This window comes from Crocodylus siamensis, chromosome 7 (assembly GCF_052110815.1).
Source record: "Crocodylus siamensis isolate JL-2025a chromosome 7, ASM5211081v1, whole genome shotgun sequence".
NCBI classification, from domain to species: domain Eukaryota; kingdom Metazoa; phylum Chordata; order Crocodylia; family Crocodylidae; genus Crocodylus; species Crocodylus siamensis.
The window spans coordinates 62,125,016-62,142,034 of record NC_143401.1 but is presented as its reverse complement, the minus strand read 5'-3'; the positions used below and the strand labels follow the sequence as shown (position 1 = coordinate 62,142,034).

General features: G+C 37.9%; 1 protein-coding gene across 6 annotated transcripts in view; it reads left to right on the top strand.

Moving 5' to 3' along the window:
* PRKG1 (protein kinase cGMP-dependent 1) overlaps positions 1–17,019 on the top strand; it is a 1,074,795-nt gene that overhangs the window by 1,007,554 nt on the left and 50,222 nt on the right. For 5 of the 6 annotated variants that reach the window (XM_090058529.1, XM_090058528.1, XM_090058532.1 and 2 more), the window contains one exon: positions 8,437–8,533. In XM_090058529.1, the coding sequence (XP_089914655.1) occupies positions 8,437–8,533 (97 nt within the window). Of the gene's footprint in view, positions 1–7,795; positions 8,336–8,436; positions 8,534–17,019 lie in introns of those variants that run through there. The other variant, XM_090058533.1, reaches the window with a different exon arrangement.

Sequence of the window (17,019 nt, the reverse complement as noted above, 5' to 3'; positions counted from 1 at the left end):
TTCTGTAATCCTATGTATTTGTCCATAAAACAGCTGAAGAACAGGACTGTTTTTTAAAAGTGTCTATTTGGGGACAGAAGGGTTGTAACTCAAAGTGAAGGGGCATTTTTGAGTTAAGAGATGTTGGAGGTGATATCTGGCATCTCTAACCTAATAAATGGCAGATGCCGGGGAGGGTATTGAATAGGGGATAGATATTTCTAGAGATATCCAGTTTGATGTTCTCCCTGTATAGCATCCACTTCTGCCACAGCTGGAAAAAGGATACTGAGCTAGATGGACCCTTGGTCTGACCCAGTATGGCATTTATGGTTCTTATGAGGGAGCTTCTAAAATGATGGTGGGAGAGACAAAACACAGCATTTTCACATAAGGGTTCTATGGAGGAAAGTCAGACTGTTGCTGTTTTCTGTCTTTCTCCAGCAAAACCAGCTCAATTCACTAAACCCAATGATAATTAAGTGCTGAGTGTCTTTAAATACTGTTAGATCTAGGGAGAGATCAGGGTGCTCATCACTTCGCAGGACTGAGCCCTTAAACAGTAATATAGTTATTATCCTTTACACGGTTCTGGTTCTACAGAGGTCCAATAAATAACATCTCCGCAGTCCAAACCCAAATGGAGCTCATCGTTGAAGCTGACTGTGAGTCACTGAGCAAATTCTAGAAGATAAACTGTGTCTACACTTAGGGTGGAAGTTTTGAGAGAACAATCAGCATCTGCAGCTGTTCAGTCTTATAAAGAAACACGCAGATTTGGCGTACATGCCTCTGACGATCTGCTTACAGGCATTTCCAGGCTCTGCATCATGCTGATTGTAGTATGCTCTGTCAATCTACTGTACTTCTGACTATTGCCAGAATGTGGCTAAGAGCAAGGTGATTTATCTTCTGTCTCCCACACAAACAGGGCATAGCTGCAGGTAAGGATCTCACGCAGAACTGACATGAGAAGTTAACTTTTTTTGCTTTTGCCCATATGTTCATTCATAAATTTCATATTGCCTGAAGGCAAGTCACGCAGTGAGAATAAAAGTATGTGAATTTGACCTTTAAAATAAAACCTATGTCTATATTAAAAAAAGAAGAAAAAAAGAAAAAAGGTTGGATTCTGTGACAGTAAGAATGGGAAAAATAATTCTACCTACCACTTGTTGCTCTTGCTTATTTATATTGTTTACAAAGATGAGTACTAAAGGTGCTTGAATTAATGTATATGTGTATATTCTGCTCTTAATACTTCAAACTGAACTTCCATTTTCCAGCTGATATGAACAAATCTAGTTTAGAAACTAACTTATGTCCCTAGTTCCAAGTGTATTGCTGTGGCCGTTTTAAGTCATGAGAAGACACCGGCTTCTGTAATTTATCATGTATAAATAAATTGTGCGCCCAAGCCATATAGAAAAAAAAATGAAGTGAAAAAATTATCTAGGTGGTGTTAAAAATTGTTTCCCTAGAGTTTCTTTTAAACTGTTCCAAGTTACAGCTTCATCACCTAAAAACATTGTTATCTAATTTAAACCATTTTATTACCTTTAATTTATTACTTTTCCTAAAACAGCAGGCTCATTATTGTCACTGCTGGCAAATATACTTTACATAAATCAAGAGAGGACCGCATTCAAAAAATGTTGTGGTACAGGAGTTGACTGGATGTTGTTTAATATAATCATGGACAGACACTCTAGATGTATTTGTCATAATAAAAAATGTACTGACCCACCACATAAATTACTCCTCACTTAACTTTAAGTGTATGACTTGTCCCGTCAAAGGGAATGGGGAGCAAATCAAATGTTTAAAGGAGCATGCATGCTTAAGTATCTTCCTAGCTTTACGAATGATCTTAGGCTTCAGTAACCGTCCTTATTGAAGTCAATAGGAGTTTTATCATTAGCTTCAGTAGGGCCAGGAATTCATCTGTGGGAGAGATTAATAGGTATAACTCTTAATTCTGAAGCAAGTTGTTTGTTTTATATCAGTCCCCTCCTGACCCTAACAAATTCCTCTAGGTCTAATTTTGTTCGGCTTATATAAAAGTATTTCTAGTGGCAACATATTAATATGGTTTTCTGCAAGAATGCCACACTACAGAATCTTTTGTTTAAAATACATCAAAATCACCAGTAAGTGGTAAAGCACACCAGAATTTAAATCAATTTCATTTCTACTGAATTTGAGGTATATATTGTCACCGGGTAAAGAATAAAGATATTTTGGTTTTACTTTATCATAGATTGGTTAAAGAATTCAAATTCATTAAAGCAGAGTACTCACATAGAGGGTCAATATTATTGTTAAGCATTAGTAAGAAGGGACAGATTAAAACTACATCTTTGTTTATTAAAATGAGTAGAACATAATTTCTCATTAAAATACAAGTTGGTGGCTAGAGCCAGAACAAATACAGGTAAGCACTGTGCTCCATTCTACACAAGTCCCACCAACATGCCTCAATCATGACCCAGTTTATTGCAGTTCTGGCCCCTTTCTGAGCAAGCAGTGTTAATTGTTTGGAAATATACTTTGCTTTTCAGTGGTGTTGTGAGCCAACTACATAGGCTGAGATCTCTAACCTCATTATGTGTGACCTACTATAGATCTGACTTGAACAGTTGTCCAGGTTCTATAAATTATTTTATTTTACAATTCCGCAAACAATCCAACATTTGTTTTGCAAAATAGTATTGTCATCAACTAAAATTTAGAGCAATTCAGGTGGCCAATAAAACTAAATGTAAAATCTAGCAAAAAGCTATTGAAGAATGAACATATTATTGAAAAAGGCTCTGAAATTCTTTTTTTAATTAGTTATTTTATTATTTTTAGTAGGCACGTCTACACATGCCTCTAAAGCGCCATGGTTACTGCACTGTCATTTAGTACTTTCTTTTGGCACGGTAACAACCCGTACTGTACCATGCTAGCAGTGCACAATTATTTTTAGCCACTATATTACCGTAGCAATGAGCTGCAATGAGGGAGTGCATTGCTATGGTGACGTAGCTGTGGCATCATAGTTTATACCTGCTGATAATACATTGCTGTAGCGTGTTGCTACGGTAACATAGTGTCACATGTAGATGTGCCTTGTGAGTTTATTATTTGCTCTCAATTGATTACAATTTACATCTAATTGGCAGTGTCCAAGATGGAATGAAGCCAAGTTTTATATTGGAAATGACTGCTTAGTAACAGATGTCTAATGTTTCCCAACACGTTTAGTTCATTTACTAGGAATCATGAGCTAGCTTAGTAAAACTAAGGCAAAGTAATTACAAATCTCTGCACATGTCGTTTTTTTCATTTGTTCTTTTTGGTGCCTAAGTGATTAAGATTGTTGTGCCTTTAGGTGAATAATGTTTAAAACAGGTCTGAAATGCATTCAAATAATAATTGTTCTGTGCAGCAATACATTATTTAAATAGTTGGGAAATGGACATTCTGGCATACCAAACAGCTAAATGTTTTCCTCACCACCACCTCCCTGCATAACTTGCATTGCCCAAATACTTATAGCTTGATTCACTAGCTGTTCTTTGAAAATAAAGGGAATTCTGTTCAGTTGTAGTTCTGCATGAGAACAACCTACAGGGTAAAACCTATTGCAAACCTTCATTTTAATATATAACTTATATAAACACTAAATGGCCACATCTACACAAGATGCTAACTGCACAGTAACCTAATAATATTGCACAACCATCACAGCAGAAAGAGTGCTAATATGCTACTGTGCAGTGTTATTAGGCTACTGCACAGTAGCATCACTAAGAAGGCATGCACTGTGCTACTGCATGGTAAAGCCAGATACTGATTATAAAAGTACAAAAATTACTGCACAGTAACTAAGGTGCATTAATGAATGTGTAGACATGCCCAAAATGGTGCAACATCAGGGCATTAACATTGACACTCTTTGAATTTTTGTGGGGGAGGTGGAGTATAGATTTGAGTCCTAAATCTGCCACATCAAGAACTAGGAAAAGCCTCTTTTCTGGTACTCACTGGAGTGAAACAGAAATAGCAAAAGACAAAAGATTTCAATACAGTAAGTTGGTTAAATTGTTAAAATCTTAGAAGAACAAGTGTAAAGTTTTGTCACAAACCTGAACTACTAATGTGTAAGCTTAATTTGAATGCTTTTCCTTCTGCAGTCTATATGCAAACACATTAAACATGTTCATTATATCAATTAGATGTATACATTTGATAAAGACATATCTTCTATTAGCTAAACATAAATATAGTACTTTGATTAAGGAAACGTGAGGGAGTTGTACATTCAGCTTGTATTGAAATTATAAATGATGCCCTCCCTTTATCTTTTTGTTAAAAAGCCAGCCTTAATTCTTGAAAAATCTCTGTTAAAGTAAAAATATATTTGAGTTGAAAAGATATTTGAGTTCATTCTTTCCATCCAGGTGAATTCTTTCATGAAATTGCTTATTCTCTAATAGAAAAAAATCCCATTTACTTCAACCAGGGCCAGGATTCTACCCTAAGCCCGATGTGTACTGTTGATACATGAAGAATAAGGTGTTATTTGAAAAGCCAATTAATTTTCTTTTGCATTTTTGTTTCTCATTGTCTTCTCCCTCTACTCTGTAAGAGGTTCCTGGGACCAGAAATAAAATTTTTGAAATACCATCAGAATGGCTGTCTTTTAAGTGTTTCACATCCAACTTGAAGCGAAAAGTTACAAAATTTCAGCGCAGCCCTTCTGTTTCAGATGCTGGTGATAGCTATCCAGATTAAGAATTTCAACCATGTCTGCACTGGGGGAGCAGTCTGTCCCATGAGGGATGCTCTGCACCCACCCAGTCCTGCTTGTACATTCCAAACCTGGAAATACCCTGGTAAATTCACTCCAGGGCTATTTCACCACAGTCACCCTCTAGACTCATTCACCAGTGTGAGAACAGCCAGTAAAGGTGACCCCACAGCATCTTCACTAAACAATCCAGGGTTAGAAAGTGTACATAGGTGTACAAACTCAAGAATATCCTTGCTGCAACATTTTGCCTCTGCTGCAAACATCCCTTCAGTGGGCGCATCCCAATGAGCGCACATATTTGGTTTGCAGTGCCTCAAGCCCATTGTCAAAAAAACCCTGCTAAAAACAAGCAGCATGGCACATACAGCAGCAACGTGTAATCTGCCACCAAATGGCAGCCACCAAAAATGTAATTCTCTGACTACTGGCCAGGCTCCAAGTGGCCAGCTTGGTGGTGCTGCTGCTGCCCCAGGAAGACCTCAGGACCCCATGTAAGGCTGCTAGGGCCAGCACCTGTGCTGGCTCCAGCCACTCCTACCCCACCCAGGTCATTTTGCTATGTACAGGAATACGTGTGCAGGGACATGCCCTGGGACAAAAAGAAGTGGTGCAAATATGCACCGCTGTTATTTGTCCCATGAGAAACGCATGCCCCTGCACATGTGAACTCATCAGAATGCACCCAGAGATTTCAAGTAGGGTCAGATAGCTATGCATACCTTTGGATACTGAACCACACTTCAAAACCTTTCTGAGATTTCTTCATTATACAAGTACACATTCATTAGTCTGTTAAACTAGTAAAGTCAACAGCCCAGGTCTAAAGGATCATAACTAGCTCAAAACACCTAGAGGCTCCATGAACAAGGCTCAATATTTAGAATATAACTTCCTACCTCGCAACATACCTCAACATTTTTTGTCAGAGGAAAAGGTGTTAAAATCTGCATGGTGAAACCAATAAGAAATATGTCCAACAGTGGTTTATGGTATGCCTATTTGTTGCAAAGCACTTTGAGTTATTTCAGCTTAAACCATATACTAGGTTGTTTTGTGGCATGGCTAGTAAATGTTCTGCTCTTGTTTCATACCGTCCCTTCTAATTCTCCATTGACCTAGATGTCATCTACAACAGCTGTTCATTCTTTGACATACCCCAGACCAGTTCATGCCCCTGAATACGTGCAATATTCAATTTTTGTATTTATTTATATTCTTAATTTCATTTAATTCCTCTTTTAATCCTTTACCGCTAAATGTACTTCGGAGAGTAACTTTGGAATCATTACAGGCTAACTCTCACATGAAAGAATAAGTCTCTACTCTTTTTTTATTAAATTGAGAAATCATATCCAACCTTGTAGAAGGAAAGAATTGTTTGAATGCAAAGTATTTTTTCTGCTGCTTGCATTAAGTAGTGTGAATGAAACACTTTCTGAGCAGGAGAGCACATTCCAAGATCTTGCTGCTTCTTGATTTAGAAAGTAGTACATAAATTAATGACAATGCATAAAGAAGAAATTGAATTGAAGTTATATCCTGAGTTTTACAGATCACTGGGGATATGGATTGATTCCTGAGCTATGGGAGGAACAGAAGTTTTCTCATTCTCATATTTTAGTTTAACTGTTATAATAGATATAATGTCAGGTTTCTAAAGGTTGGGTTTTGTGATGTCTTAAAGGTAACACGCAGCTAAAAGCCCAATGCGTATCTTTGACAGGCAAGGGCCAGATACTCTGCTCTGATATTCTTTTATGGGCCCAAATTCTCTCATTACAGCTGGCAAATCCAGTAACTAACTTCAATAAAGTTACTTCATGTTGGCTTTAGTTATTTTAAGACATTGTTTGTGTGTGTGTGTGTGTGTGTGTATACACACACACACATGCATACATGCATATATATTATATATTTTATATATATATCAAGACAGAATTTGGTCTCAGTATTTTGTTTTTTGTAATTTAGAAGGGGATTTGTAAGTAGATCTTTCATTTAATAGCACCTAGTTTTTCTGTTGCCATTTTAATATACACATCATGGTTAGTAAAGAACAATCAATAAGCAAACATGTCATACAAGGTTGTTCCAAGTACTAAACTGGCTCAGTTCTCATTAGTCTCCAAAATCAGATGCAGCCAAAGTGCTGTTGCCACAGGTACAAGGTTATTGACAGGATTTGATGACAGTATAAATAATAAAGTAGAGCTCAATTAATTTGTCATCAGAACCCACAGGATAGGATTGCCTTGTATTACATTTTAATTTGTTTTTTATGGCCACTCCAACCTTTCTCCTTTCCTTACAGCTCTTTTTCTTCTGCTTTATTACTTTCAAACAGGTTTTTTGCTGTACCTGCTCCCTTCACAATGTCCTATCACTTTTAAAAAGAATAAAGAACCATGGCTTGAATAGAATAGGGTGAGAGTAAACCAGCTACATTTCACTATCAGATTAGATTAGGTTACAAGTGATAGGCAAAAGAGAGAGAGATTTGCTACATTTAAAAGATATATAGGCTGATGTATGTACAGTATATGGTCATTAGTAATACTATGAATTTTATCCCAACTGTAACATTGTAAGAAAAATCATGTCCCACATGAAGTCTACTCACTTTATTATGTTAGGGTGAAGAAGCTGTTTAATGAAAAAAAAAGCATTAAATGTTTTATATTGGTAACCTCTCAAAAGAATCTGCACTTTGCATGCTGATGTTCAGAAGCCTGGCAGTACTGTGTTAATATACATTCTGTGTTTCTGAAGATCAAAGGTTGCGCATGACTCTGCATATGCACTGGAGAATTTTTTTGGCAGCTGAAAGGCAAACTTCATTCAGTGGGTGTATCCTATTCATCCATTTCCCCTCTGAACTTTTCTAAAAATAACATACACCTCAACAAGGAGATATTTTAAGGGATTCATATTCATGAGTATATTCATGGGAAGCTTATTTTGGCATACTTGCATGTGTCAGATTTGCATGCTGGCTGGTTTTATTATGAACCAGTTGTATGCAGGCAAAACAGCGTCTGGACTTTGGGACAACTAGGATGGAATTTCTACTCCACGTAAACTTATAAGTGTAAAAGAAGTGAAGATGCTCCTTTAGAAAGGATAATATGTGCCTGAAGTCATTCATTTCAGACACTGAAAACCAGTCCTCATCTTATCGGATCTGATTTCATAAAACCTGGCTGTGATTTCTCTCCAGAGACCTTAATGATCTTGCCACTTTCAATAAACATTTATAGAAACTGCTGCTAGCCTGTGGATAAGGGAAACTCACATAAGCAACTTTATCTTCCAAAAATACTAAAAGGCAAAAAACACTCTGCATAAGAAGATTAATAGAAGGTGTCAAAATGTAGCATTCAGTTGATAGTTGGAATTGAGTTACAGTACAAAAAATTGCATTATCAACATACAGTAGGTATGTTTGTTTTACCTGCTTTGAAAAAAGTGCAAATAGATGTAGTATATAGTTGGGACCAACAAAACTATGAGTGTGAACAAACATTGACTTTAAGAGACAAGATGGAAATTAAGCAGGTAAACCCAGTTCCACACTCATACCATTCGGGTACAGTATTACGCAGTACTCATGTTTGCACCTCTAAGAAATTTCCATTTTTTCGCATAAAAAAATCCAGATATGAAGCCGAAGCTGCCTTCTTCGCCAACCTGAAACTGTCTGATTTCAACATCATTGACACACTTGGAGTTGGAGGTTTTGGAAGAGTTGAACTGGTAAGTAATCTTTGTTTCTTTGTCTATATAACATTTTTGTCCTTTTACCCTTTACAGTGCTGTTTTACCCATCTGTTAGATGTTCCTCATTACTGAACATGAGTCCTTGGTTTATAACTATGCTACATGATTGTTTGAAATCTGATAAAAGCTATATCAAATTCTTAGAATGAATAAAAACAAATGAATAAGCACCCCATGACTAGTTATTTAAGAATTCCTTCTGTTAAATTGACAAGGCAGCATAATTATTCATTATGTTTATTTCCTGTAGTGTAGACTTACATTTAAATAGTAATAGCTATGAATTATGTTTACATTTTATAAACACATGCATCTGAAAGTTCATTTACTTGGTAAATGATAAAATATAAGAAGTCTAAAATCTTACTTGGAGAAAACTGAAGCAGTTTGTGCTTGCTGAAAATTCTTTGCAGTTAAGAAATATAGATGATTTCATTCATTTGCAAGAAAACTGAATACCATAGCTATTTCCTAATATATATAATTGTAATAGCAGAAATTCATAGTAGAATATTCCTTGATTGCAAAATTTCTAAGGTAGAAATCCACAGAAGTGCACTTTGATCGATACATATTTATATTTATATCTTATATCTGTATCTTAATATCTATGCAATATTAAGCAGAAAAGTATAAAAACCATATCAAATAAGTAACTCATTTGTAGTAATAATAAAAAACTCATATTGGGAAATGAAAGGTTAGTTTGCATCACTGTGCTGACCAAGGAGTCCCTGATATTTGACACTAGCACAGTATGTTAGGAACTCCTTTAAGTTATCTGCAGCACAGTAAACAGAGTTACTGCTGCCATCACAAGAATGAAAGGAAATCCCATTTCCATAAAAGTACAGGGACAAAGCACTATTTTTAAACTAACTTCTTAACTCTGGGAGCCTGAACCCCCCACCCCCCAAAGAGCACTAAAATAGGCATCAATCAGAACATTGATTTTTACTTTAGAAGTATGTTAGAAATAACAAACGTGTTAATGGGAATCGCTAAAAGCCAGTAAGATCCCTGTTAAATCTGTGGATTCTCCTTCACCTCAGTTGTTGTTCCTTACTATTATAACTCGCTTGTTATGTCAAGTCAGTTGGTGGCAAGCATGTCAGTGAAATCTTTAATCCCTTGGACTTCTGTCACTTCAGCAATATTTCTTTTACCTCAGCATTAGACAATATCTGATGACTGGCCTACATTTTAATTGCTTTCTTTCATTTTGTGGGAAATGTATTTAGACTAAAATTGTTTTTTAAATCTTTCATGGGTATCCTTACAGTTGTTTCTGTTGTCTTAATCCTGCAAAACTTAACCAGGTGAAAATGACTTGAGCTGCTGTTTTTATAACTTGGCATGATACCTCTGCCTCCAACTAGTTTATGAAATTACAGAAAAAAGTCATAGAAAATGGGCAAGACCTAAATCAGTGCCTATCATAATACCAGCAGCAGACAATCTGATATAATTCTTTATCCCATTAGAACATTGGTAATTCCATTTTCTTGTCTTTAAATTTAAAAAAGGGCTTTTCAAAAGTAGTCATCACTTACCTATATATTGATGAGTGTGCTTGCTTTAAAACAATCACCAAGATCAAGCACATCACCTGATGTAATATTGTTACCGCTTTACTTCAAAATCTCATTGAAATAGAACTTGTTTAGAGAAAAATAATGTATTTTAATTTGGACCTAAAATGTTCTGCTGTCATATGTGCTAATGTCATTTCCTCTTTTATGCTATTACATTTGTTTATAGAAACTTGTTTTTTGTAGAGGAAGGTAAAATGTATTGCTCAAAAACATTGTAAATATTGTTCTTCTCTAGATCAGGTAAAATGCATTGCATTGGAGCGAGAATGGTGTTTTTAGCTATTCCATTCTCAAGGTGCGACTTTAAACCCTTCAAGAGAGCATATAAGGATGTGGTTAAAAATTGGAATGTCTGGAATTCAGAGCCAGTATTTTCTGGTTGAATATCAAGAGTGTCACCCTCGGACTGTGTTTAGTGTTCAGATGTGGTTTGTATAAATATAAGGATGGTACTCCAGATATCACTATGAATGCTGAATTGTTTTGAGAGTTCATCCACTGAATCAATTTAAATGCAGGTACATGTCTCTTAGGCGAGACAGTTACTTAAATAACTGCAGTTCTATGGAGATGGGAATGGGATTTTTGTTGTTTATTTTTTGTAGCAAAAAGTCAAAATACAGCAGGCACATACAACTGTGAAAAAATCTTAGCTGTCGTGTGCAACAACAGGGTTTCTCCTGTGTAATTTTGTTCTGTGTACAAGTTAATAGGCAGTTCCAATAAGATTATGTTGTTGTTATTCATTGCAGTTGTGCAGTTTCAGCTGGTAATCTGACCTCTGTCATATACTTCTATCATCATGGATGCCATTTTTGTCCTTTTTCTTTACTCTCAACCAGACTTCCTCAGTAGTCAATATTTATCAAAGCCTTTCCCTGAAGGGAGAAATAAGAAGACTCTCTGGAGTTATCATCACTTCTATCCCACATGTTGACAGGGTAGGCAGTTATAAAGAGTGGCATCCTTCAGTCAAGCAAAAACCAAGCTAAAGCAAATGAAGCTTGTGCCCTTCTGTTAAAGTGTGCACTGTATGCCAACTCTTTTTTTCCTCATAGAGTCATAAAAAAATACTTCTCTTAACCACTGGTGGAGGGGGCTTGACATTAATTCCTAGTTTCTCCTTTTTCTCCACTGGCAGTCTTTGTCTTCTATATCAGTAGGCTTATTCATTTATGAACTCAGCATTTTACTTCCTATTCATTCTGCCTGATCCTTGTACAGCAAGAGGGGGCAACATACTGTGATCAACCTACCATTCACTGTGTGACAGACAAAGAACACCACTGAATTGATAGAGTTTATGATATTGAAAATACAAAACTGAAGCTAAACTTGAAATGCGAATTCAACCAGAAAGGGTTTAATTCTGAACAATTAGACTAACAGATTCCAATTATTTTGATCTTAATAACCTATTCAGTCTAGAACAATGAAGAATAAAATTTACTGTGGACTAGCATGAGCCACGTACAAAATTAATTGCCATTAATTCCATTAAGCATCTACACTGTAGTTTACTTGGCTAGAATATATTTTGGTAGTGCAGTACTGGCATGTAAATGTGTAAGTAGTAATTATTTCATGCAGTATACACACAGAAAAAGAGAGAATACATCTAATGCTATATTGTGTGCCTTATTCCATGTCCCAGATATATGGTTTGGACAGCTCACAATCTGTACAGATCTTGTGAGTCTGGGGGGGGGGAAGAAAGCCCCCCACAGCAGACCTGGCCCACTCCTTCCAAGATCCCAGCCAGCAAGGTGTGGGAGAACCCTCACTGTGGGGTGCTCTGTTCACTCCCTCTTTCCCCCCAGCCACTGCTGACAGTCACTAGGTGGCAGGGGGGCAGGCTGCAAGCCCACCTGCCCACCAGCGAGCAGCTGTTTGGTCGACTCCCACTCTAATTTATCATGCTATGGGAAAAGCATGATAAGTCAGAGCACTTCTGCTGGTGACTTTTTGAACAGCTGTCCTTAGTCTAGCACAACTAAGCTAAAAATTAGTCCTTTTGCCGAACACATTTTTTCAGTAATTTTTTTTTGCATTTATCACTTCAGACTATCTCTTAAAGACATTGTGAAGTACCTGGGAAGAGAAGGGTCTTAACTTCTAATGTTGTGTTACAAAATTCACAAATTATAGCTGCTCCATACCTCTTCACTGATGTGATTGAAATCTTTATTTAATTTGGTACTGTAGTTGAAACTATAGTGCACTTCTCAGGCCCTGTATGCCATCACAATTTTGACTAAGAAAAGTCCATCCTTCCCATGTTCCACTTGTAAGTTTCCTACATGCTTATAACCTTATAAATTGGTAGAGATCAGTTGCCAAGCCTTAGATCCAAGTATGAACTACTGCTATTGGTGGCTTTATTTGTGTCAAATGTACAAAGACATTGCAAAGAGCAAATTATCAACCACAACAACAAAATCATGTCTTTTAGACATTTAGATGTTTAACTACTGATCATAGAGTCCAGAGGAGAGCCACGCGCATGATCAGAGGTCAGGAAAACAGATCTTACGATGACAGGCTGAGAGCCATGGGACTCTTCAGCCTGGAAAAGCATAGGCTCAGGGCTGATCTGATGGCCACCTATAAGTTTATCAAGGGTGACCACCAGGATCTGGGGGAACGTTTGTTCACCAGAGCGCCCCAAGGGATGACGAGGTCGAACGGTCACAAACTCCTGCAAGACCGTTTTAGGCTGGACATAAGGAAGAATTTCTTTACTGTCCGAGCCCCCAAGGTCTGGAACAGTCTGCCAGCGGAGGTGGTTCAAGCGCCTACATTGAACACCTTCAAGAGTAAATTGGATGCTTGTCTTGCTGGGATCCTATGACCCCAGCTGACTTCCTGCCCTTCGGGCAGGGGGCTGGACTCGATGATCTCCCGAGGTCCCTTCCAGCCCTAATGTCTATGAAATCTATATACTAAAGTCACATTGCAGTGAAAGGAATTTAGGCTTGTGTTTAAAGTTAAGAACATGCTTAACTTCTTTGCAAAGCAGGGGTACATTTCAACACTCGTTAGACAAGTATATCGGTAATGAAGCCTGTAAAAAATATACTTTGTATGGAGAATATGGACAGTTTTCCTCATTGATATTTTAACAGATAACTAACAGTGTATTTTCACAAGATGTATTAATTAGATGGCTAGGAAGAATCAAATCATTCTGTTCTATCAGGATGTCAGAAGTGAGCTTCAAGATTCCAAGTGTCTAGAAGGCATTCTTTCTTTTCTATTTACTATGAAAGGAGTAAGAAGAGCAGGCTCTTTTCTCTTGTTTTTGACTTATGAGGTTTTCAAAGGAAACAGAGAAAGGACTTACTTGGAAGAGTTATGTGTCTTCTTTCAGCCACTTTCCCTTTGAAAGAACGGGCATTTTGAATGACATGTTGGCAAGAATATAGTCTGTGGAGGAACTTGAAGATTATAAACCAGTGTAAGAACTCTACATGAAACTGATAAAGAAACCACCGCTTACTAAGAGCTGAGAAAAATGTGGCTGACGGAGGAAAAGAGAGATCATTGTTCAAAATACAGGAGTAAAGTTACTTGAAAACTTTGCCATTAGCAACACATTTGGAGTAATAAAAGTAACATAGCTACTCAGTGGTTGAAATCTTTCCTCTACTGAAGTCAATGGCAAAACTCCAATGGAACTCATTGGGCATGGTTGTGTGGCACCACATAGCGCACAGTCTGGTGTTCTCCATGCTGCAAGAGTGCACTACCCAAGTGTGCACTGCTCCATTGTTTTTTCTCTGTGGTTAACCCCGGATAACCTTCAGAAAAAGAATGGTGCAGTGCACTTTTGGGCAGCACGCTCTGCTGAAAAGTGATGCCAGGCCACCTGGAGTTATGTTGTGGCTGCTGGCCAAGGGCTGCAGCCCCAGGAGGCTCCCAGAACCCCAGGTAAGGCTGCTGGGGCCAGCACATTGCTGGCCCCAGCCTCCTACCCCATCCAGGGCAACATGCCGTGTGCTAAAGCACACGTGGCACAAGTGTTCCCTGGGGACAAGTAACTGCGGGGCAAGGTGCGCTGCTGCTACCTGTCTCCAGGGAACCAAATCTTCATGCATGTCTGGATGCACCCACTGGGGCCAATGCATTGTAAAGCTTATTCTAACAATAATGAGTAGATGGAAGATCTATTTTTCTTCCCAAATCTAGATTACTTTGTTATTATGGGAGATAAAAAGTGCATGTGAATGATATTAGAAGTGTATACTGTTTTCAAGAAATACAGTAATCAGATTTCTATTTTGTTTAATATATTTTACTTAACTAACACTTCTTCTGGTACTTGTATTGGAATGATTTTATGCATAGGCCAGTTTGTATTCCTTACATATTTTTGTCCTGCTCCTGGCAGGTATCTTTGAAAATAAAATTTGCCTCTAGGGTTTATACTGGGACAGAAATTTAAATAAATTCCCCAATGCCCTCTTCCAAAGACATATTTGCACATGTTGTCAGGAATCTGAATATTAATTCATGATACCAGAACCAAAACACATTCCTAAAATGTCTTAAGTAAAATAGTTGATTTAATGTATGTGAATATTTAAGGAGGTGAATTACTATATAAATCAAAGTGTGTACATATGTACATATACATGTATTCCTACACAAAATGCATAATCTTAATGGTGATTCAATTTTCATCAAGGCTTTGCTTTCAAATTTAACTTGAGCAATGTGACAACATGAAACTTAGCACTCTTCATAGCAGAGTTCTGGCATGCAGCTGAATTTCATCTTTTCCAATAATAAGAAAAATGAAGGCATTGGCAGGCTCAGAGTTTACTTTGCTGTTCCCCAGGAACTCAAGCCTGGTTTAATTTTTAAAAACCATTGCATAATGAAAATGAGCCAGAATTTGTAAGGCCCAGATTCTGTCCCTCCTTCCTCACACCAAGTAATACTTGGCTCAATAGGTGAATACATGAAATCAATAGGTGCTTGCCCATGTGACGGTTTCACGATGTACGGGTGATGAAAATTTCCCTTTGTGTGGCCTATGGCATCACACATTACACGTAGCCAGCTTCTGTGGGTTTTAAATGAGTTTGCATTGTTGCAAACTAAACAACATCCCAATGTAAGTTAGCTTGCAATGATTCCGTTTGGAATGATGCAGCCATTAGTCAGCTCACCCCCCAGCTGTGGGAGAGGTGGGCAGACTCTGCAGAAAAAAAAGGATTGGGCCCCTCACCACTGCTGCCTTCAGCTGCTCCTGCAGCTGGCAGGACAATCACATATATACAGTGATGGAAATTGAATTGATGAGGTTTTAATTAAAAACTCACTGTTTCAATTTAGGGGGGTCTAAAAGGTAAAGGACTAAACTCACCTCACGTGTACAAGCACCCAATGTGACTACTCATGTAGGTATATACTGTTAGTATCCTTGATCCAGGAGAGCACTTAAGCACATGCCTATTTTAATCATGTGAGTTGTCTTTCCAGTGAGAGTTTTCATGTATTTAGAATTAAATACATGTTGATGCACTTTACTGGAGCAAGTCCAGCATGGGTAGGAGGACCAGAATTTGATATTCTCTAAGGCTAAGGACAGACATTACACATGAACTGGTTTAAATGAACAGAAACTAGTTTAAACCAGTAACAGAACAGGCATTCGGTGCACATAAACCAGTTTGAAAATGGCTGAAAATGGTTTGAGTTAAACCTGGTTGAATATAGTATCAGACTGAACTGATTTGGCTCAGACCAGTTTATGCAAGGTCTGTCCCAGACCCCTTGCTGGTTTAAGATAAACCAGATTCCCTCAGCATCCCAGCATGCTCTCTAGGCTGGGCTGGGCTTTCTGCTCCATAGCAGGGCTGGCCCCTCCCCTCTGTTCTCTAGCTGCAGCTCCCCCCTAAGCAGGAATTCCCTGCTTTCCTCTGCTTTGCTAGCAGACCACATGCTGGCTAAGGCCTGTGCTGAATCAATAGGCAGAATCAACAAGTAGCTGGTAATGTCCCTCTGTTTTCTTAATTGGGTGATAAACACTGAGTTAGGGGGGTGATAAACACTGTTATCAATTCCCTGCTGGGCTAATGACAGCATCCTGCTGGGGCCTGGCCATCCCCTCCTCAGCTCACTACTGTAGAAGGAAGGGAGAGCTGCTCTAGCACCTCCTGGCTTCTAGCCTGGGCCACTGCAGGCATGTGCCTGCATTTCTGGGATGTCTGCCCAGTTACAAAACTGATTTAGCCTAGTCAGGTTAGACTAACCTGCAAAGATTAAATCAGTTCTGGCTCAGGCTTTTTGAATATCTGTCTCTAGCCGAAGTGCTTAAACTGCCTTCAAATCCTAAATTGTTCTTGGACATCTGAAATAACAAGTGTAGAAAAAATTACGATCATGTATCTTCCTCCATGTGTCTTTATAAAGTTTTTGTGAGGATACTTTGCAAAGCAAAAAAATAATGTTCATGGAGTCAGTCTAGTTCATGCTGAGACAACAGAAATGCTTTTGGTACTAAAAACAGGTTGTGCTCTTTTGCTTGGAAAAAATATTTGCTACTGCTGTTCATATAGCAATTCAGCTGTTAGGATTAAGATAACTCAGCTTGCATTCTCTTTAGCCTGCATTCTAAATATTGTTCTTGGTGACAGCTGCTGCTATTTTTGGTGATTCAATTCCAGATATTTTAGAGACCACTGAAAGTGGAGGGCACCGCATATGGAAAGTTAAAAAAAGGCATTTGTAGATTTAATTGCTGGATATGAGTGGGTTATTAAAATCATGATGAGTAATGGATGTATACAATGTTACATGTATGTAGCAGTTTTCGTTTTCTGAGTTCCCAAAATGGCTTGCAATACAGTTAATTGAGGT